The sequence below is a fragment of the Oncorhynchus tshawytscha genome, linkage group LG01, assembly GCF_018296145.1.
Source record: "Oncorhynchus tshawytscha isolate Ot180627B linkage group LG01, Otsh_v2.0, whole genome shotgun sequence".
Classification (NCBI taxonomy): domain Eukaryota; kingdom Metazoa; phylum Chordata; class Actinopteri; order Salmoniformes; family Salmonidae; genus Oncorhynchus; species Oncorhynchus tshawytscha.
In genome coordinates this window covers 46,652,905-46,677,288 of record NC_056429.1, presented here as the reverse complement: position 1 = coordinate 46,677,288, position 24,384 = coordinate 46,652,905, and the positions used below count along the sequence as shown (strand labels likewise).

The 24,384-nt window shown below is 45.2% G+C and overlaps 1 protein-coding gene across 1 annotated transcript in view; it reads left to right on the top strand.

Annotated features, from left to right (window-relative positions):
- Positions 1–24,384, top strand: part of LOC112260614 (proline rich 12b) — a 54,815-nt gene that overhangs the window by 7,890 nt on the left and 22,541 nt on the right. Inside the window, 8 exon segments of the mRNA XM_042328068.1 lie at positions 145–299; positions 530–691; positions 832–1,941; positions 1,944–5,176; positions 6,417–6,617; positions 14,131–14,205; positions 19,356–20,145; positions 20,236–20,765. Of these exon segments, the coding sequence (XP_042184002.1) occupies positions 145–299; positions 530–691; positions 832–1,941; positions 1,944–5,176; positions 6,417–6,617; positions 14,131–14,205; positions 19,356–20,145; positions 20,236–20,765 (6,256 nt within the window).

Sequence of the window (24,384 nt, the reverse complement as noted above, 5' to 3'; positions counted from 1 at the left end):
ATCAATCAATTATCTACCAAAGAGAAAAGAAAAACAGCTGTACTGCAGATCTCGATAGCAGGATTTAGATAACCCCGATATAGAAGAATAATGCATCTTTTCATTATGATTCATTTTTCTCCCCTTTCTCCCTTCTTTCCTCAGCCTGGTGTATGGGAGTTCTAGGTCCTCCCATCCGGACTCAGAACTGCTCCATCGCCAGGCTTATGGCACACCCCACCCTCTGCAGGGCTACGCAACCAATCACCATCCTGGCAGCTCTGGACAGGGCGGGGCATGGGGGGCTGGGCGGAGTCTAGGTAAGGGGCCGGGCTAATATGAACCTTGATTCAAATGTAAAATTGAGGTCTCTGCATGATGCCAAAAGGTTGTCATATAGAATGTTAGTATACCTGTTATTACAGTACAATATTGTCCTATCCTATACACAGTCAGGGAGAATGTACATTTTTCTCTCTATCAAAGTGTTTTTGTTTAAACAGAAAAATGTGGGTGGTTGAGTAAATGCTTTTGTGTCTATGTCCTCTAGGCTTATCTGGGCTGTTTGATACTGGGCTACACCATGCCAGTCCCTCTGGTCCAGACCCATCTGTCATGAACTTGATTTCAGCACTAGAGTCCCAGGGTCGGCAGCCACCCCCCTCAGCCTCCTCTCTCCTCTCCCAGTTCCGAACACCCTCCTGGCAGACTGGTGAGTGCAGGAGCCAGTCATGAGTAATGCTCAAGTACAACTCGAGTCGTGTTCATCATTTTCTAAGTGTTATGAAGGACAGCAGCACATTTCTAATAATCTCTGTTACTTGTCTTTTTCTCTATCTCCATTTCCCATAGCGATGCACACTCAGCCAGAGCTCTTCATCGGGTCTGGCTCCTTCCCCTCCTCCTCCCTCTCGGCCTACCAGCACCCAGCCTCCTTTTCCGGGCGGTCCTTCCCTGGCTCCTCGCTCTCCCTCCAGGACTCCCCCACCTTCAGCCCCACGTCCAACGGCCTCCTGTCCCCCCACGACCCCCTGCTGCACATCAAGACACCCTCCCAGTCCAGCCTGGGCTTCGACCGTCTACTCTCCTCGCAGGGCGCCGCCTACCGAGGGTCGCAGGACCCCACAGGCCCGCCGCAAACCTCCTCCTCGTCAGGCCGCCACCTACCCCCTCCCCAGTTTAACCTGCTGTCCTCCCAGCTCCAGGACCAGTCCTCCCAGTTGTACAACGCCTCTGTGTTCTCATCGGCACCAGCCCCCCCGCCACCCCAGGAAAGGGCCATCCCACGGCAGGACAGCGTGATCAAGCACTACCAGCGCTCCTCTCCGGCTCAGTCGCAGCTCTCCTCCTCAGCCCCCCATCCACTGCAGCACTACCTCAGCTGTGGGGCATCGGGGTACCAGCAGATTTCCCACCACCGGCATGGAGGGGTGTCCTGCAGTCCGCTGGGGGAGCCACGCCCTTCAGCAGACTCCAAACCCTCCCCCCGTTCAGACCAAGTGTACCGCCCCATCATCCAGACCCCGTACACCTCCTCAGCCGCCTCCTCGTCAGGGTCAGGTGGAGGTCTAGGGAAAGGGGCTAAGAACTCCAGCTCCAGTAGTGGCTACTCCTCCTCAGGCTCCTCATCGTCCCGAACTCCCCACACCCCACCCTCAGCCTCCTCCACCTCCTCGTCCTCCTCAAACTCCAACCCTAACCCTTCCTCCAGCTCTTCGTCTGCCCCCTCCAGACAGCAGCCCCCAACTCAGTCGGTGCCCCCTCCCCCCCCAGTCTCATCCTCCCCAGCCCAGCAGCCTCCTCCTAAACCCTGCCTGTCAGCATATGGCTCCCCTGTGGCCCCCGTCAAGCCCACCGCAGGCCTCCCTGGACAGACACCTCCCCAGCAGCAGTCATACTCACCCAGCCAGCCCCCTCCCTCACACCTCCCCTCCCACCAGCCCTATGGGGGCTTCAGCTCCCCCAGGACCTGACCTCTGGCCCTGGGAGTTCTGGGAAAGGGTATGGAGGACTAGGGCCAGGAGGCCGCTCCTTCTCTGCCGAGGTGGTCTACGGGACGGACTCAGGATACGGCTCGCTGCCTACCTCCCTTGGGGGAGCAGGCAGTCCCTCGTTGGGATACGGTGGCCCAAGGCACTCCCCTGCCCTCCTGGGGTCTGGAGGGGGTGGAGTGTCAGCAGGCAGCGGGGCAGGGTCCGGGGCTGGTGGAGATGGATCAGGAGTTGGTGGTGCAGGATCAGGATCAGGTGGTAGCAGCTCATACCACCTCCCTGACTCCAGCCCTTCTCCCTCCAGCATCATTCGACCTGGGCTGCACTCTCCTGCTCCCGCCCCTCCTGCCCAGTCCCCCGGGGGAAACAAATACCTCTCCTCCGTCCTCTCCCCTGCCTTCCTGTCCTCTCCGCAGGGCTACCCCGACACCCGAGGCCCCCAGCCACAGTCCTACCACCCCACGCCCCCCAAGCCCAAGCAAGACACTGACATGCTGGGAGTAGAGCGCTCCCAAGACGAGGAAGATGACGAGGACTTCCTGATCCAGCACTTGCTGCATGCCCAGAGCCCTGCGTCCCACCCGTCCCAGCACCACCCCCAGCAGCAGCCGCCCCAGTCCATCACTCAGGCCAGGGATGGGGGCAAAGGTCTGGCCTACGACCTGAACAAGGCCTCTGAGGAGCGCTACCACCTCCAGAGCGTCATCCGCACCAACAGCGCCACCAACAGCATGGTTCCCGGTACTGCAGGTAACGTCAGCGGAGGTGGCCTGGAGAGCCAGCTGGAGATGTCTCTGAAGAAACAGCAGCAGCAGCAGGCCAAGAACGAACAAGGGCTGTCTGGAGCAGGGGCCAGCGGAGGAAGAGGGGGGGCAGACTCCCTCTCACATCCCAACCCTCACGTCCCCTATCCGCAGCAACACGACTCCCTCGGCTCAGTTGTGCAATACGGCAGGGGCGACCCTTACTCCCAACACCCTCACTCCCAGCACCCCCACCATCCCTCGCAGGTCCCCTCACATCCCCAACACACCCAGCACTCTCAACATGCCCACCCCCACTCCCACATCCACCCTCACATGGAGCTCAAAAAGCCTCCCGACCAGTCCGAGCTGCCATACCTGCGGAAGACACCCGAACTGCAGCAGCAGCCCCGACAGCCCCAATCCTCCCTTTCCCTCATGGACTCCCCCCCAAACCAGCCCCAGCAGCCTCCCTCTGCCCACATGCTCCAGTCTGTTCTGTCCCACACTACCCGCAACAAGATGGACACCCAGCAAGCTGCTTCTCAGCAGCAGCAGCACTCCATGAGTCAGCAGGCCATGATGGGGGCAGGTGGAGAGGCAGAGCCTGGGGGACAAGTGGGGGTGGATCCCCAGCCCCAGGCTCAATCCCAGCTGCAGCTCCAACTCCAGTCACAGGCTATGGAGGCCCACTACTGCCAGAGCCAAGCCAGCCAGAACTCGGTTTCTCCTCTGGACATGCTGGAGCGCACCCTGTCTCGGGCCAACAGCAGAGACAGTGGAGGGGCCGCGGATAGAAGTGGGGTGGGGGGAGGAGATGGGGGCAGTAGTGACGGACACAGACAACAACAGCAGCAGCACAGGCTGCCGTCGCATCACCACTCCCAACAAACTGCCTCCAAGCTTCACAACTTCCTCTCCGAGCCAGACCTGGGCATAACCACACCCTCCCACCTGCACCACCTCAACCCACACCACCCCCACGTCCATCACCAACAGCAGACCCACCCGCACCACCCCCTCCCGCACATCCATGCCCACCACCACTCCCACCACCTGGAGACCAACGCAGGGCCCCAGCAGCAGCCTCCGCCCCATCAGAGGGACGAGGAGCCCCAGCTCTGCCAATCCCAGTTGGACCAGCTCAAAGAGCACCAGTTTGACACTGTGAGCCCCGTGGGGAAAGCGGGCCAGAACCAAGGTCAGCAGCAGCAGCACAGGTTTGTGCCTCTGACCTCCATCTGTTTCCCAGACTCCCTCTTACAGGATGAGGATCGCTCCTTCTTCCCCGGCATGGAGGATATGTTCTGCTCTGATGACTACTCCAAGTCGAGCTGCGCCGGGGGTCCTGGGGCAGGCCAAGGGGTGCAGGAAGGTATGTCTGAGGCACGTGGACAGGGACCAGACAGCATGGAGGACGTCAAGACCAGTGATGGAGGAGGTGTGTATGATGTGATGGGTCACCATGGCGACCATGGTTACGGGTACTGCCACGGCCTCACGGAAACAGAAAACAGCACCATGCATCTGGACCTGGACTCTCTGAAAACCCATGAGCTCCCCTCCACTGTGAACACAGAGCAGCTCGGCCTCATCCAGTCCCAGACTGGCTTGGGGGGTCCAGAGGGAGTTCCTGGGGACAGCTCCGCCAACAAGATGATTGGGGGTACAGGCGTGGGTGGAGGTTCTGGTCTGGCCGGGCTGACGTCGCCTATCTTCTGCTCCTCCCGACCCAAGAAGCTGCTGAAGACCAGCTCCTTCCACCTGCTGAAGCAGCGCCGCGACCCGCAGCCGCAGGCCAAGAAGAACTACGCCCAGGAGTACGAGTTCGAGGGCGACGAGGACAAGGCTGATGTTCCCGCTGACATCCGCCTGAACAGCCGGCGGCTCCCTGACCTCCTCCCCGACCTAGTGTCCAGCTGCAGGAAGGCTGGAGGAGGAGGGGCCTCGGGGATGGGCTCCCTCAGCCCTCTGATGGGTGACCTGGACTTCTGCTACCCCTCCCTTGGCCCCCCTCCACATCTCCTACCCCACGACGGGCCCAAGAAGAGGGGCAGGAAACCAACCAAACCCAAACGTGAAGGGCCACCTCGGCCCAGAGGGCGCCCTCGCATCCGCCCGCTCCCGGAGCCGCCCTACTGTAGGGGGCTGATGGGAAATGTAGGCGGGGAGACCCGCAGGGGGCGTGGGCGGGGTAGGGGGCGTGGCAGGAAGGAGGAAGGGATGATAGAGATGCACCGAGACATGAACAAAGTTCCCGACCTCCAATATCAGCAACAACAACAGCAGTTCCACCAACAACAGCACTTTCAACAACAGCAGCACCAACACCATCACCTCCAACCGCAGCAAAATCTACAACCTCAACATCAACAGCAGCAACAGCAGCAGCACCTACAACACCTTCATCAACAACAACAAGCACAGCATCCACAGCACCATAAAACTTTCAAGCCTATCAAGGTAAGGGAGACATGAGCAGAGTGATATCATGTTTAGATAGTGAGTTGTATGGACTCCGTAAAGCTTACAGTGCCTTCAGAAAGTATTCATACCCCTGACTTATTCCACATTTTGTTGTGTTATAGCCTGAATTCAAAATGGATTAAATAAATAAAAAAATCTCATCCATCTACAGACAACACACTATTATGACAAACTGAAAACGTGTTTTTAGAAATCTTAGCAAATGCATTGTTAATGAAATACAGACATGAATACAGACATAGGTGTTCACACCCCTGAGTTAAATACATGTTAGAAACTTCTTTGTCAACGATTACAGCTGTGAGTCTTTCTGGGAAAGTCTAAGAGCTTTGCACACCCGGATTGTACAATATTTGCACATTATTCTTTTTAAAATTCTTCAAGTTCTGTCAAGTTGGTTGTTGATAATTTCTAGACAGCCATTTTCAAGTCGTGCCAAAGATTTTCAAGCCTATTTAAGTCAAAACTATCTAGGCCACTCAGGAACATTCAATGTCGTCTTGGTAAGGAACTCCAGGGAATATTTGGCCTTGTGTTTTAGGTTTTTGTCCTGCTGAAAGGTGAATTTGTCTCCCAGTGTCTGTTGAAAAGCAGACTGAACCAGGTTTTCCTCTGTGCTTTTTTATCCTCCAAAAAACTCCTAGTCCTTGCCGATGACAAATATACCCATAACATGATGCAACCACCACCATGCTTGAAAATATGCAGACTGGTACTCAGTGATGTGTTGTGTCCATGCAACTTATTATGTGACTTGTGAGACTTGTTAAGCACATTTTTACTCCTGAACTTATTTAGGCTTGCCATAACAATATTTATTGACTCAAGACATTTCAGCTTTTAATTTTGTATTAATATGTAATTAATTAATTAATTCCACTCAGACATTATGGGCTATTGTGTTATTGTGCCAGTGACACAACATCTCAATTTAATCAATTTTAAATTCAGCCTGTAACTCAACAAAATGTTGAAAAAGTCAAGGGGGTTGAATCCTTTCTGAAGGCACTGTAAAAAATAATTTGTGTTATTTCCTCTCTTCCCCCACTAACTCTCTTTCACTCTGCATTGTCTCTTCCTCTATCCCTATACCCCTCACTTCAACTATCCCTTTCTTTTCCCCTCGCCATTCCCCAAATACCCTCATTCCTCCTTCTGTCTCTTTTCCTCTTTTCCCTACACCCATCACTCTTCATCCCTTCTTTACATCTCTCAGATCAAGCTGCCTATTCCCTCTGTGTCTCCCTCTGACTCCTTGCTAAGGACAGACTCCCTGTCCAGCACCGACCCGGTTCTCTCTGACGGATCAGTGGGCTCGGCTCCCTCCCTGGGCCTGAGTCCTGGACCCACTGCTGGGATGGACATGAACATGACCAGGAGCCAGGAGAAGATGAAGCAGAAAGCTCAAGCCCAGGAGGTGAGTGCATCTGCCTTTGTCTTTTTTGGATTCTACCTGCTGTTTAGATGCCTTTTTCCGTTAACCTTTTTTTTTTTTTTTTTTCACCTTTATTTAACCAGGTAGGCTAGTTGAGAACAAGTTCTCATTTACAACTGCGACCTGGCCAAGATAAAGCATAGCAGTGTGAACAGACAACAACACAAAGTTACACATGGAGTAAACAATAAACAAGTCAATAACACAGTAGAAAAAATAAAAAAAGAGTCTATATACATTGTGTGCAAAAGGCATGAGGAGGTAGGGAAATAATTACAATTTAGCAGATTAACACTGGAGTGATAAATGATCAAATGGTCATGTGCAGGTAGAGATACTGGTGTGCAAAAGAGCAGAAAAGTAAATAAATAAAAACAGTATGGGGATGAGGTAGGTAAATTGGGTGGGCTATTTACCGATGGACTATGTACAGCTACAGTGATCGGTTAGCTGCTCAGATAGCAGATGTTTAAAGTTGGTGAGGGAGATAAAAGTCTCCAACTTCAGCGATTTTTGCAATTCGTTCCAGTCACAGGCAGCAGAGAACTGTAACGAAAGGCGGCCAAATGAGGTGTTGGCTTTAGGGATGGTCAGTGAGATACACCTGCTGGAGTGCGTGCTACGGGTGGGTGTTGCCATCGTGACCAGTGAACTGAGATAAGGCAGAGCTTTACCTAGCATGGACTTGTAGATGACCTGGAGCCAGTGGGTCTGGCGACGAATATGTAGCGAGGGCCAGCCAACTAGAGCATACAGGTCGCAGTGGTGGGTGGTATAAGGTGCTTTAGTAACAAAACGGATGGCACTGTGATAAACTGCACCCAGTTTTCTGAGTAGAGTATTGGACGCTATTTTGTAGATGACATTGCCGAAGTCGAGGATCTGTAGGATAGTCAGTTTTACTAGGGTAAGTTTGGCGGCGTGAGTGAAGGAGGCTTTGTTGCGGAATAGAAAGCCGACTCTAGATTTGATTTTAGATTGGAGATGTTTGATATGAGTCTGAAAGGAGAGTTTACAGTCTAGCCAGACACCTAGGTACTTATAGATGTCCACATATTCTAGGTCGGAACCATCCAGGGTGGTGATGCTAGTCGGGCGTGCGGGTGCAGGCAGCGAACGGTTGAAAAGCATGCATTTGGTTTTACTAGCGTTTAAGAGCAGTTGGAGGCCACGGAAGGAGTGTTGTATGGCATTGAAGCTTGTTTGGAGGTTAGATAGCAGAGTGTCCAAGGAAGGGCCGGAAGTATACAGAATGGTGTCGTCTGCGGAGAGGTGGATCAGGGAATTGCCCGCAGCAAGAGCAACATCATTGATATATACAGAGAAAAGAGTCTGCCCGAGAATTGAACCCTGTGGCATCCCCATAGAGACTGCCAGAGGACCGGACAACATGCCCTCCGATTTGACACACTGAACTCTGTCTGCAAAGTAGTTGGTGAACCAGGCAAGGCAGTCCTTAGAAAAACCGAGGCTACTGAGTCTGCCGATAAGAATATGGTGATTGACAGAGTCGAAAGCCTTGGCCAGGTCGATGAAGACGGCTGCACAGTACTGCCTTTTATCGATGGCGGTTATGATATCGTTTAGTACCTTGAGCGTGGTTGAGGTGCACCCGTGACCGGCTCGGAAACCAGATTGCACAGCGGAGAAGGTACGGTGGGATTCGAAATGGTCAGTGATCTGTTTGTTGACTTGGCTTTCGAAGACCTTAGATAGGCAGGGAAGGATGGATATAGGTCTGTAGCATTTGGGTCCAGGGTGTCTCCCTCTTCGTACATCAGGAACTATTTTAAAGGGAAAGGTCAGGGAGTTGCTTGAATACTAGTGATGCACCGATATGACATTTTTGGCCGATACCGAATCCAGGCTGTATCACCTCCGGACGTGATTGGTCCCATAGGGCAGCGCCCATTTGGCCCAGCGTCGTCCGGGTTGGCCGTCATTTAAAATAATAATTTGATATTAACTGACTTGCCTAGTTAAATAAAGGTTACACACACACACACACACACACACACCACACTGATTAAAAAGTAATTTTGTTGGCATTTACGTATGTCCCCATTACCAGTAAAACATAATCAAAACCTATTTCTTTCACTTACTTGCTATGCTGTTTCGTTGTTCATTTAACCCTAATTTATAAGACAGTTCTTATTTGATTACTGGTGGTTGGACCCATCAAATGTGAAGTTATCCACAAAAAGGATTAGCCACAATAGTGGACTTTGCGGTTAGCCTTCAAAATAAAAGTATGTAATTGACAGTGATGCAAATGCTTAAAAATAGTAGAATTATGCCATAATTGAATAGGTGATGCTAAACGAGGTTGGAATGTTGTTATATAAAATCAACAAACATTTGTTAATTTGACAAAAATCTGTTGAAATCACACTGGATGTATTATACTTTAGAATTGCATTGAGGGCATACTTATTTCACTGTACAGCCTTACCTATGGATTGTGGATCAATGACGTGGTATCTGTCTACTCAGTGACACCCAGAGAACATTAGCATCGTAGCTCTTGTTGCGGGACTCTGAAACAACTGTGAATTGAGCCACATTTATTGTCAACCTATGTGTATTGAACACTATTCCAGAGAAAAAGCAATACTGCGTGGATGTTTTGGAGTCTGATAACTCTGAGGAGGATGTTGGGAAAAAATATCTTGGGTATTGAGTAGACTGTTACCCCATTTCATTGATCCCCAATACTTAGGTAAAGCTGTACAGTGCAATATGAATGTCAATACACACAATAGGCTGAATGTAGAGGTGATTTCACACAGTCACAGTCCCGCGATAAGAGCTACAACGCTAATAGTTGTGTAAACTCTTCACAGTTGTGTTCTGTGGGTGTCACCGAGTAGACTGATACCCCATTACATTGGTTCACATTCCAACCTTGTTTACCATTATCTAGTCTAAACATGGCATGATTCCACCAATTGTAACCTTCTGCATCGCTTTCAAAGAGGTACTTTTATTTCGAGGGCAAAACTTAAATTCTACTATTGTGTGCTAATCCTTATTGTGGCTAGCTAATACTTACTTACAAGGATTCCTAAATCATTGCTAAGAATACTGAAAATGACTGCAGTTTCTCCTGGTCATTGTTTTCAGGCAGGTTGTATTGGTGCTAGCTAGGTACCAAGCTAAAGCTAGCTAGCTACCCCAGAAGTTGCGGTCGAACAAATAATGCTTTATTACCAACACGGTATTGTAAACACATTGTTTGTGGCCAGTGTTTGCTTGTTTGCAGACTTTTTTGTACAGCTTTGACAGTGCTACTGATAGTAGTGGTGGCGCTTGGCTTGCACGTGCAAATTCAGAACACACAACATTCTCTAATAGAATGTTATGACATGTCAAATGAAGCATTTATTTAACGTGTCAAATAGTGTTATTGTCAAATTGTGTCTTTTTTGACACGCAAAGACCCAAACGCGTTCCATAGTATGTCGTGAAGCTAATTGCAGTGATGCTAATACTATGTATCTCCGGTAGGGCAACATCTGAACAATAGCGCACTTGGTAACAGTAGTGTGTACTGGTGCTCGATCAGTTGCAAAAGCCAACATCACCCCCGACAGAGAAGGGTTGATTGTCAAGGGCAATGAATTCCATTATCTTGGCGTTAATGGATTTCGCCTTTGAGTTGTCTCGCTGAAATGTTCTTACTCTTTCAAATGACTGCTTGACTTGTTGACTGCTCGATCCACACAGCAGACATTGTGGGCTGGGTTAGGAATGCTGTGTTGCAGGTGCAGCGCAAAATTTCCCGTGGCGTCATTACGTCATGTACGTACATAATATAGATATGCACGTCAGCTTTGACATTGGTTTTTCACATCGGCCTTAAACTAGAAATCGGGCCGATACCGATGTTGGCATTTTTAGCTAATTTCTGCCGATTCCGATATGTTCACCGATATATCGTGCATTGCTAGTGAATACTGTTTATTCACCTTTTTATTTTGTAAATAGTACCTATTACGTTATTATTGTTTGCGTTAATGTTTACTTCACTCACCATCTGTCATTTTGACCAGTGTTCAGCTTTATCCCAACTTATTTACCACTACATGTACATCCTTGGGCAAGGGTGATAGGGAGGCCTCTCTCTATTGGACACTAAGGGATAGTTTCAGAGAATCAGTAGTGATGCATTGCTATGCTAAATTTTTTTTTTTAAAGATATCATTTTTTAATATTTCATCAGCAATGATGTTTATTTTTCTATTTTTCTACTGAACTCGCTGGTCAGTACTTCACTGTTGATTTGTTGTTATGCACTGTAGCTACAGTATCTGAGGTTTTGAAAGAGATTTCTTCTCATTAGTGGGTGTACCTGATATATGTTTCTAATTATTCATGTTCGGCAGAGCTTCTCATTACAAAGTGAGAACGACAAAGTTATTTGAAGTGTAAATCTGTCTGTCATGCACATAGTGTAGGAATTTACATTTTTTACTTATGAAAAGGGTTGGGGGTTTGGATCACGTCAAATCAGTAATCATTTTACGATACATATTTTTTGGGATTTGACGCTCTGTGGTGTGTGACCAAACCTGAGAGTTTTCTCCTCTTTCTTGTCACATTATACACACCAGCTTGGGAGGGAGGAATCACTTTATTTAAACTTACATTTAAACTGACAAACCTTTTGCATAGAAAACTGAAATATTTCTGATATGAACAACTAGTCCAAAAAAATAACTTGGACATCTACTAGATGTGATAACGAGTATGTGTTTAATCTACATCTGACTTTATATATTTAAATTCAGCATATATAGTATACAATATTTACACTGCTTTCAGAAAGTATTCATGCCCCTTGACTTATTCCACATTTTGTTGTGTTACAGCCTGAAATCAGAATGGATTAAGTTTTTTTTTTATATCTCACCCATCTACACATAATGCCCCATAATGACAAAGTGAAAACATGTTTTTAGAAATGTTTGCAAATGTATTGAAAATGAAATACAGAAATATCAAATTTACATAAGTATTCACACCCCTGAGTCAATACATGTTAGTGCCACGCCTGCTCCCGCTCTTCCTGCCCATCGTTACGCACCCCTGTCACCATCATTACGGGAATCAGCACAATATTGGACTCAACTGGACTCCTTCACTTTGTTGATTGCCCCTTCTATATCTGTCTGTTCCTCAGTTTGTTCCCCGTGTAAGCATTATGGTCGTTTTGTTTTTCCACGTCCAGACGCTGTCCGTGTTCTGTTTCATGTCCGTGTTTATTAAATGTTCACTCCCTGTACTTGCTTCTTGTCTCCCAGCATCTGTCCTTACAGAATGCTGACACCACAAATTGAAGCATCAGGGAGTTTTGTTTTTTGTTTTGGTTGATGACGTCAGGTCTCTGGGGCCATTGCCAAAGGATCCAGGGGTGCCACAGCTGGCTCTTCGGGCTTCCACACCTTAGCTGTGGCTCGAGAGGTTTCCTAGCCTTGGTTGGCTCGGCAGGCTCCCACCCCACGTCATGCCTCAGCCGGTTCGCTAGGCGCCCACGCCTCGGCCGGCTCATCAGGCTCCCACCCCTCAGCCGGCTCGTCCGACTCCCCTGTCTTGGCCCGGCCCGTCAGGCTCACCCAGGTTTTTTGGGGGGGGTACTGTCATGCCTGCTCCCGTACCCCCCCCTGGCGCTCGAGGGCTCCAAGCTGCCCATCTTTACGCACACCTGTCACCTTCATTACACGCATCGGCACAATATTGGACTCACCTGGACTCCTTCACTTTGTTGATTGCCCCTTCTATATCTGTCTGTTCCTCCGCTTGTTCCCTGTGTCAGCATTATTGTCGTTTTGTTTTCCCTGTCCAGACGCTGTCCGTGTTCTGTTTCATGTCCGTGTTTATTAAATGTTCACTCCCTGTACCCAGCGTCTGTCCTTACAGTTAGAATCACCTTTGGCAATAATTACAGCTGTGAGTCGTTCTGGGAAAGTCTCTAAGAGCTTTGAACACCTGGATTGTACAATATTTGCACATTATTATTTTTTTAATTCTTCAAACTCTGTCAAGTTGCTCAAGCCGATTTAAGTCAAAACTGTAACTAGGCCACTCAGTGTCATCTTGGTAAGTAACTCCAGTGTAGATAGCCAAGTCACTTAAGAACAAATTCTTATTTTCAATGACGGCCTAGGAACAGTGGGTTAACTGCCTTGTTATAGGGGCAGAACGACAGATTTTTTACCTTGTCAGCTTAGGGATTCAATCTTGCAACCTTTCTGTTACTAGTCCAACGCTCTAACCACTAGGCTACCTGCCGCTCTGTGTGGGGTACAGAGATGAGGTAGTCATTCCAAATCATGTTCAACACTATTATTTCAGTGAGTAAATGCAACTTTTTATGTGACTTTTTAAACACATTTGTAGTCGTGAACTTGCAGTATTTAGGCTTGCCATAACAAAGAGATTAAATACTTATTGACTGAAGACATTTCAGCTTTTAATTTTGAATACATTTCTAAAAACACAATGCCACTTCGACATTATGGGTTATTGTCTGTAAGCCAGTGACACAAAATCTCGATTGAGTCAATTTTAAATTCAGAATGTAACGCAACAAAATGTGGAAAAAGTCAAGGGGTGTGAATGCTTCCTGAAGGCACTGTATATTTATATTCGGTATTTGTATAATAATGGTCGGAATCTCATAGGAAGTCATTAAGATGGTACATATAATACCACATTTTCCTAACATTTACATGGCCCTTTTCCAGGTGCATTGCATTACAGTGTAGCAGCAGCCAGCCATGTATGATAATGGGGGGGCTTTTGAATGTATTTCTTATTTTGGGGTGGAGATCGATAAGATGGATTCTTTTTGTGTGAGTTTGATGTTCTGGATTCCATCTGTTGACTGCGGGTTGGTCATGGTAAAAGTAAAATGGCGGCTGTTGCCTCAGCAACAGGGAGAGTGTGGACTCAGGAAAGTGGCCAATGAAATGAACAGTGTACATTTCTGTGCGATTTGCAGGGATAGGGGAGAGAGGAGTGAAGTCGAGTGGAATTGCGGTTGCAATTATAAAAATATACTGGTGTCAATTGACTGTAATGCCTTTTTAACATAATGCAGTAAGTTTAATTAATTGAAGAGATGATACAACATTTTCACAGTGGTGCAACAAAGACTGTTGTTGAGTCTTATTCAAGTGTGCTCAGATGTCCATATTATATGATTTGAAGCGGGTTGAACAGTCAAAACAGTGACGACCGGTTTCCTGACGTCACTCTATAGAAAATGGAATATAACCTCAACTAGACAACAATGCAAAGTCAATCAGTCAATTCACCAATCATCAATTGAATCATTAATTAAACCTCTCTTGTAGCACACAGCAGTGCCGATATGCCAACAATGTAAATGTTACCCCATGAAACAAGCTGGCCGGACACTGCCTTTAATTGAATATGGGATTAGTTTTTTGAACATATGATTAATGTCTTTTCTTTGTGGCCTCCACAGATGACGTGGGAGAGGGACATGGATGAGCAGCTGACCCCAGAGGCTTGGGCTGCCATGCAGAAGCTCTCCAACATGGTGAGAAACCTCAATCAGTCCCTAGCTACACCTAATATCTCACAGTATTAAACATTTAAGGTGCAATTTTCACAAGTATGTGGGTCATTTTCACAACTCTATTTTCGATTGACTAAGTACATACAACAAAGAACTTCACCAAAATACTCTTTCAATTTGGACACATATTCAATCTAAGTATCTGGTTTTCAAAATGCAATATTCACTTGCCTTTAGATATTATGTTCTTGTCATTTTTTAACAACACAACTATCTCTTAATTAATCAAAGTGCTCCAAACTGATAACTACTGAACTAAAAGTATGCTCATGCCCCCGTTACTGTAGCTTACATAGTTTGATAACTTCTGAAAACTACATTTCTATATTTTTCCCTCATAAATGTATCAAATTGGCATAAATTTAGGTTGGAGGGTAAAACCAAATCATATAGAGTGGGGCAAAAAAGTATTTAGTCAGCCACCAATTGTGCAAGTTCTCCCACTTAAAAAGATGAGAAAGGCCTGTACTTTTCATCATAGGTAAACGTCAACTATGACAGACAAAATGAGGGGGGAAAAAATCCAGAAAATGACATTGTAGGATTTTTAATGAATTTATTTGCAAATTATAGTGTAAAATAACCTTGCAAACCTGGTCAAGAACTACAGGAAACATATGATCTCTGTAATTGCAAACAAAGGTTAAGTTCTGCTTTTCTGGTGTATCAAATGCTTATGTCATGCAATAAAATACAAATTAATTACTTAAAAATCATGCAATGTTTTTTTCTGGATTTTTTGTTTTCCGTCTCTCACAGTTGACGTGTACCTATGATAAAAAAATTACAGACCTCTACATGCTTTGTAAGTAGGAAACACTGCCGATTTTGCAGGTTATCAAATACTTGTTCTCCCCACTGTATGTGTCTTAAAGTAGTCAAAATATTAGTATTTGGTCCCATATTCCTAGCATGCAATGTTTACATCAATCTTGTGACTCTACAAACTTGTTGGATGCGTTTGCTGTTTGTTTTGGTTGTGTGTCAAATTGTTTTGTGCCGAATAGAAATTAATGGTAAATAAAGCATTGTGTAATTTTTATTGTAAATACAGTAAGAATATAATATGTTTATAAACAATTCTACATTAATATGGATGCTACCATGATTACAGATAGTGCTGAATGAATTGTGAGTAATGGTAAGTGAGAACAGACGCACAAATATTATATCCCCAAGACATGCTAACCTCTCACCATTACAATAACAGGGGAGGTTATCATTTTTAGGGGGTATGATATTTGTGTGTCTAACTTTCTCACTAATCATTATTCACAATTAATTCAGGACTATCCGTAACCATGGTAGCAACAAACATTAATGTAGAAGTGTTGAGAAACATTTTCAATTCTTATTTACAATAAAAGTGACTCCAAAATTACAGAATACATTATTTTACATTTATTTCTATTGGGCACAAAATACCCTCAAATTTAAGCTGACAGTCATTGTATCACTTACAATCCAAAGTGCTTTAGTACAGAGCCAAAACATATGTACTGTATAAGGATAATGAAACTAAGGCTGACATACACTACATGACCAAAAGTATGTGGACACTCGTCTACTGCTCGTCAAACATCTCATTCAAAAATCATGGGCATTAATATGGAGTATCCATTTTGCTGCCGTAACAGTCTCCACTCTTCTGGGAAGGCTTTCCACTAAATGTTGAAACATTGCTTCGGGGACTTTCTACCATTCAGCCACGAGCATTCGTGAGGTCGGGCACTGATGTTGGCCGATTAGTCTGACTTGCAGTCTGCGTTCCAATTCATCCCAAATGTGTTTGATGGAGTTGAGGTCAGGGTTCTGTGCAGGCCAGTGAAGTTCTTCCACACTTTTTACACGCTTCAGCGGTCCCGTTCTGTGAGCTTGTGTGGCCTACACCTTTGCCGATGAGCCTTTGTTGCTCATAGACGTTTCCACTCCACAATAAGAACACTTGCAGTTGACCGTGGTAGCTCTAGCAGGGCAGAAAATTTATGAACTGCCTTGTTGGAAAGGTGGCACCCTATGACGGTACCATGTTGAAAGTCACTGAGCTCTTTAGTAAGGCCAGTCTACTGGCAGTGTTTGTCTATGGAGATTGCATGGCGGTGTGCTCGATTTTATACACCTGTCAGCAACGTGTATGCCTGAAATAGCTGAATCCACTCATTTTAAAGGGAGTATATATTTTTGTATATGTAGTGTATATCTCAACGTGCTCAAAACCTGTCAATTGATACAAATCAGAAAGAAAATCTGTGCATGTCAAGCTATAGCCAAATACTGTATGGAAAATGATATTTACCATCTACTATTCTTTCTATTCAGCACTTCAAAAATAACCGTGTTAAAATGTGTATGTTGAATTTTTTGCTATTGGATTGAATAGTAGTTAACTTGACTAAATGCTGAGCCTATTGTCATTATCTGATGTATTGGTGACTAAATAAAATATTCTCCTGGTATTTCACAAAATAATTGGATTTTGTATGAATGACTCAGGGAAATATGAAATATGTGTGAAACCCCAATGCATGAACAATCAAATGTTCTGAGCATAAGATACAAGTGTTATCAGTTTAGTTTTGTACTTAAGAGTTTTGAAAATATCCCACTGGGTACAAACTGGTTGAATCAACGTTGTTTCAGCGTAATTTGTCAACGTATTGTGATGTAGAATCTACATGGAAAATACATTAGATTTGAAAAAAGTTATCTGCTATTGTTTTGAGGTTATCAACATCAGGATTATGTCATCAAGGTAACCAAATTTCAACATAGACAAACCTTATGTTGAAATATGTTGAATTATGTTGAATTTGTACCAATAGGCTGGGCAGCACCTCCTACTGGAGAATTGATCTAGCTACAGCTACCCTCCCATCCAAAGTTTTAACAAAGCCCAGGTATCATATTTGTCACTGACTATTAGCAATGTGCTATTGTGAGAATGATTGTTGAGAGAGCTCCACTTAAAAACTAAGTACAGTCATTGTTGCTATCATTCCAAAGGGTAGGTTTAACAGAGCAAATACTTTATCTATCATCTGTGACGCTATTTTCAAAGTCATCAACAGCAATTGTTTAAATTCAACCCAGAATTTAAAAAAAAAAAAAAAATAGACAATACAATAGGCCTAAGGTTTCAAACTCTGATTGATTTCAAATGTAATGATATTTAGTGATATTGAATTTACTGTTTGGTTGTCAACGCAACCAAATATCAACATTTGAAGGAGTTGTATCTTCTGCTTGAAATGTTCTATCTGTGCCACTGACTTAGTCTGGCTTTAATTCCAGTCTGTCTGCAAATTGAAAATGAATATGTTGGATTCACGTCTCCATCTCAACCAAAATCTAAGTTAAAGAATAGGACTAAATTATATCAAACTGTATTGAAAGTTCATTTCAAGTTTGATTTGATTTAGTCCTATTCTATAACTTAGAATTTTGGTTGAGATGGAGACGTGAATCCAACATATCAATTATTAATTTGAAGAAAAACAGGAATTAAAGGCAGACTAAGTCAGTTGCACAGATGGAACTATTCAAGTAGAAGATCAAAATCTTTTTCAAATGTGGATATTTGGTTGCATTGACATCTAAACACATCAATATCACTTTTGAAATACAATAATATGAGTAACACATCCATGGCCAAATTCTTCTTATGTAATCATATAAAGCGTGCATCTTCAAGATAGCATGCATAGGTCATTGCAAGTCTGGAGATTGCTGTAGTAATTTGCATAGAATCTCAAACGGCATTGACACATCCAATCGCCACATTTTGAGGTTACCGTAGCTATACATTTCTTCTTACGTAATCATATAAACCGTGCGCGTAAGATAGCATGCATAGGTCATCGCAGGTCTGTGGAGATTGCAGTAATAATCTCTGCAGAATCTCGAACGGCATTGATCACTTGCACCATGTACTTTTAATGTCATCTCAACTGCAATCCAGGTCATTTGGTTCTGCTATTAGATGAAGCACAGTGACATCACAATCTATTGTATAAAATAACTAAATATCTGACTTTGTATTCCAATTTCAACTTGGCTGTGAGTTTATATGGTTGAAAGTGTAGTGATGAGAAAAAGGTGTGAATGGGGAAGAGAAAAAAAAGAGTATATAGGAGGGAGATTTTTACATGTCATTATAATAAAGTTTGGACTGAAACAAATGGTAAGAAATCCCTAAATGCTATATAACTGTATTTTCCCCAAAAATCAGACATTGTTTTATCAGACATTGTTTTTATTTTAGAATTTGGTTGTGCTTTTAAATGGTTGAAAGCATAGTGATACACACTGGAAATTCAACTAACTTTTGCCTGTTTTTTTGAGTGGGTGAATATAGGTTGTAATCTCATTGATCAACGTCTCAACCAAATATTAGCCAATTATCCACGTTGAAATGACGCAGTGTGCCCAGAGGGATACCACTTACATCTGAAAGTGTCAGGACAGCCGAAACAAATGACCTCACCATTTGGCTGTGCTTTGAAGATGCATCAGAGGTGTGTGTATGTAAGGCTGTGTGTATGTGAGGCTGTGTGTGTGCGTGTGTGTGTATCTACATAGAGCTGTGTGTGTGAGGCTGTGTGTAAAGGCTGTGTGTGTGTGCGCATATCGGCAGCCTATAGAGGGCGAAGCGGAGACAAGAGCCTGAGGTGATTGACAGCCAGCCTCTGACTGACAATAAAACAGAGAGAGAGGAGAGAGAAGGCTGTTGCCAGGGTAGCTGTTGCCACGGTTACCCAATTATATTTTCTTACCACCCCCCCTTGCTGTTGGTAAGGTGAACTACCTCTATTCAGAGGAAGAGAAAGGTTTGTCAAGGTACACCCCAACACGAAGCATGGAAAAATACGGTTATATGGCATTTAGGGATTTATTACCATTTGTTTCTGTCCAAGTTTTATTATAATAATACATAAAAATCTCCCTCCTATATACTATTTTTTTTATTTTCCCATTCACACCTTTTTCTCATTTTCTCCTGCCATTATATTTCTTATTTCTTTCCTCCCCTGTCTTGTCTGCACCCCACCTTCCCTCTTCCCTCTCTTTTCTCCTCTCCTCATCTCCTCTCTTCCCCCCCTCCTCCCTCTTAGACAGAGGACAAGCCCCCGGAGCTGAAGTCTAATTTCATGGCCTCCTTCCTGGACTTCCTCAAAACGGGGAAGAAGCAGCCTGAATCTGGACCTGGTGGACCACAAGACCTAGGAGGGCCAGTGGAAGGAGCTGAAACCACAGACTCTTCCTCCCTGAAGGGTAGGATCCTGTCCCCGTCTCCCCCTCCACCGCCCCCTCCTCCATCCCCTCCGTTTGGGGACAGTAGCGAGGGCGAGGATGGGCTGAGTCCCTGTAAGCGTCTGGACGACGAGCTGAAGAGGAACCTGGAGACACTGCCGTCCTTCTCCTCCGACGAGGAGGAGGACTCTGTCAGTAAGAACCAGGACCTGCAGAAGAGCATCTCCTCGGCCATATCTGCCCTTTACGACACGCCCCATTCACTGGCTGCAGCCGTGGCTCTGCCCCCACCCAGCCCATCTCCGCCCCAGAGCCCATCGCTGCCACCAACGCCGCCGCCCGTGGTCCAAATGCAGGAGGACGTAGCCGATCTGGAGGAGCAGGACAATGAAGTAGAGACAAACATGCAACTTCACAACACACAGGCCAACACACAGCCAAATACACCATCCCCAGAACAGGAAGGACTGAGTGGGATGGACAGAGTGGATGAACGACAAGAGGAGATGGAGAAAGAGAAGGAGATGGAGAAGAAGAGGGTAAAGGAAGAACTGAATTTAGAGTCTAGGGGTGTGGAGGAAGAAGTAGAGGAGAGAGAAGAGGAGGAGAGAGAGCCTGAGTTTGAGATGCTGGATGCTCCTAAAGTGGATGGTGAGTAGCCAACTATCTCAGATATTCTGGAATGGTCTGACAAACAGTTGTTCATTTCCAAAGATGTAATATACTCTGAACCCCCCACAGATTCTCCATCCGGGCCGCCCCTACCCCCTTTCTCCCATCCCTCTCCCCGTCCACTCTCACTTCTTCCTCCCCCCCTACCTCCCCCACCACTCTCCCCACCCTACCCTCTGCCCTTCCAGCATGAGGATGATGAAGAGGAGCAGCAGCCGTCCCCCCCAACAAACCCACCACCCCTCCACAACCCCTCCACCTCTCCTCCCCCAGCTCCTCGCCCCTGGCCCTGCCCTCTCCACCCTCCCCTTCCCCTGCAATGCCCCCTCCACTACCCCCCTCCCTCCTCCTCCCCTCCCCTTTCGGATGCTACAGAGCTGGCCCAGCCTTCCTCCTCACCCTCCTCTTCCCCACCCTCACCCCCCACCCCTGAGGATGCTCCAGCCTCCAAGATCACCTCTCTGCACCTGGCCAAAAAGCAGGACAATGCGGCCATTGCTGGAGAGAGCGAGGAGGAGGACAGCGAGAGTGGCGGCGAGGGCATCTTCCGGGAGAGGGACGAGTTTGTGGTGCGGACTGAGGACATTGGCACGCTCAAGGTGAGGGCTTCTGGCATTCACTATGGGAGGTGGTATGTCTTGTCTTCTCACTCATACACACACACACACACACTTCCTGGCCTACACACAATACCCCATAATATCAAAGTGGGATCATGTTTTTACAAATTAATAAAAAATGAAAAGCTGAAATGTCTTGAGTCAATAAGTATTCAACCCCTTAGTTATGGCAAGCCTAAATAAGTTCAAGTCGCACCATGAGTTGCATGGGCTCCCTCTGTGTGCAATAATAGTGTTTAACATGATTTTAAAGGACTACCTCATCTCTATACCACGCACATATTATCTGTAAGGTCCCTCAGTCGAGCAGTACATTTCAAACGCAGATTCAACCACAAAGACCAGGGAGGTTTTCCAATGCCTCACAAATAAGTGCACCTATTGGTAAATGGGTAAAAAAAAACATTGAATATCCCTTTGAGCATGGGGAAGTTATTAATCCTTAATAAGAGACACGCCCGTGCGTCAGTCTAAGTAACATAATTAAAAAATCCCCATCATAATCCGTCAGTTTAAACTACAGGTATCAATCCACTGCATCCGCCTATGTCAGCATCCGCCTATGTCGGCCTTCCGCATCTGCGGTGGAAGGTGGCCGACCTACAGCTGTGTTTGTCAGACCATGAGACACCCCGAAAATCGGTCTTCTCACGAAAACGTCTGTAGCATCTGAACAGCTCTACGAGCCCCACAAGTGTTACGGGAGTTGTCTGAAATCGGTAACGTGCCAATTGCTGACTATAGCGCCAATTGCTGAACCTTTTGGGCTACAAACTAATATCCGTTTTGCTCTGACCCCCACTCGTCTGAAGGTAACCTGTACAAATGTATGGCGGTGGTTATGTTACAACAAAATTAAGGGGTTAAATATGTGTAAAAAAAATGTATAACGAAAATATTTCCTGAGCTTTCTTATATCTCCTAGATATAGGACAGACTTCAAAACCTTATTCTTTATGATCTATTTGTTGACGTGATTTTCAATGCATTTCGGTAGGCTATAGTAGTAAAGGCCAAATTAAATATTTGATCAAATAATGAAAAATACGACATTTGGGATACCTAAAGGGGTCTTAAAATTCCAAATCAAATAGCTAAATGATCCCCCGTGGGTGTTCTTCCTCAATCAGTTGCCGGAGAGGAAGGAAACCACTCAGGCATTTCACCATGAGGCCAATGGTGACTTTAAAACAGTTGCATAGTTTAATGGTTGTAAATAGGAGAAAACTGAGGATGGATCAAAAACATTGTAGTTAAGGATCGAACCTTTTTTTCAATTTTCACCTAAAATTACATACCCAAAAATAACTGCATGTAGCTCAGGACCTGAACCAAGGATATGCGTATTCTTGATACCATTTGAAAGGAAATACTTTGAAGTTTGTGGAAATGTGAAATTAATATAGGAGAATATAACACATTAGATCTGGTAAAAGATAATACAAAGAAAAAACATGCATTTATTTTAAATGTTTTTGTTCCATCTTTGAAATTCAAGAGAAAGGTCACAATGTATTATTACAGGTAACTCGCAATTTCGATTTTGTTCACTAGACAGTGTATGTGCAACGTTTTAGACTGATCCAATGAACAATTGCATTTTTGTTCAAAATGGTGTCCAAATGTCTGCCCAAATGTGCCTAAATGGTTTATTGATCCATTTTCAAGTTCATAACTGCACAGTCTCCTCAAACAATAGAATGGTATTCTTTCACTGTAGTGTCTACTGTAAATTGCATAGTGCAGTTAGATTAACAAGAATTTAAGCTTTCTGCCCATAGACATATCTGCCCGTCAGATATGTCTATGTCCCGGGAAATTTTCTTGTTACTTGCATCCTCATGCTAATCACATTAACCTTCGTTAGCTCAACCATCCCGCGGGGGGAGGCACCGATTCTGTAGAGGTTAACAATACTAACCTAAGTGAGTGAAAAGAAAGAAGCCTGTACAGAATACAAATATTCCAAAACATGCATCCTGTTTGTAATAAGGCACTAAAGTAAAACTGCAAAAAAAAAAATGGCAAAGAAATTAACTTACTGTCCTGAATACAAAGCATTATGTTTGGGGCAAACACAACACATCACTGAGTACCACTCTTTATATTTTCAAGCAAAGCATGGTGGTGGCGACTGCATCATGTTATGGGTATGCTTGTCATTGGCAAGGTCTGGGGAGTTTTTTGGGGGATAAAAATAAACACAATATAGTGCTAAGCACAGGGGAAACATGGTTCAGTCTTCTTTCCAACAGACACTGGGAGACAAATTCACCTTTCAGCTGGACAATAACCTAAAACACAAGGCCAAATATACACTGGAGTTGCTTACCAAGACGACATTGAATGTTCTTGAGAGGCCCAGTTACAGCTTTGACTTAAATCGTCTTGAAAATCTATGGCAAAACGTAAAAATGGCTGTCTAGCAATGAGCAACAACCAACTTGACAGAGCTTGAAGACTTTTAAAAAGAATAATGTGCAAATATTGTACAATCCAGGTGTGCAAAGCTCTTAGAGATTTACCCTGAAAAACTCACAGCTGTAATCGCTGCCAGAGGTGATTCTAGCAGGGGTGTAAATGTTTTTTTTCACCTTTATTTAACCAGATAGGCAAGTTGAGAACAAGTTCTCATTTACAATTGCGACCTGGCCAAGATAAAGCAAAGCAGTTCGACACATACAACGACACAGAGTTACACATGGAATAAACAAAACTTACAGTCAATAATACAGTAGAAACAAGTCTATATACGATCTGAGCAAATGAGGTGAGATAAGGGAGGTAGAGGCAAAAAAAAGGCCATGGTGGCAAAGTAAGTACAATATAGCAAGTAAAACACTAGAATGGTAGATTTGCAGTAGAAGAATGTGCAAAGTAGAAATAAAAATAATGGGGTGCAAAGGAGCAAAATAAATCAAATAAAATAAATACAGTAGGGAAAGAGGTAGTTGTTTGGGCTAAATTATAGGTGGACTATGTACAGGTGCAGTAATCTGTGAGCTGCTCTGACAGCTGGTGCTTAAAGCTAGTGAGGGAGGTAAGTGTTTCCAGTTTCAGAGATTTTTGTAGTTCGTTCCAGTCATTGGCAGCAGAGAACTGGAAGGAGAGGCGGCCAAAGAAATAAATGGTTTTGGGGGTGACCAGAGAGATATACCTGCTGGAGCGCGTGCTACAGGTGGGTGATGCTATGGTGACCAGCGAACTGAGATAAGGGGGGACTTTACCTAGCAGGGTCTTGTGGATGACATGGAGCCAGTGAGTTTGGCGACGAGTATGAAGCGAGGGCCAGCCAACGAGAGCGTACAGGTCGCAATGGTGGGTAGTATATGGGGCTTTGGTGACAAAACGGATGGCACTGTGATAGATTGCATCCAATTTGTTGAGTAGGGTATTGGAGGCTATTTTGTAAATGACATCGCCAAAGTCGAGGATTGGTAGGCTGGTCAGTTTTACAAGGGTATGTTTGGCAGCATGAGTGAAGGATGCTTTGTTGCGAAATAGGAAGCCAATTCTAGATTTAACTTTGGATTGGAGATGTTTAATGTGGGTCTGGAAGGAGAGTTTACAGTTTAACCAGACATGTAAATGGGATATT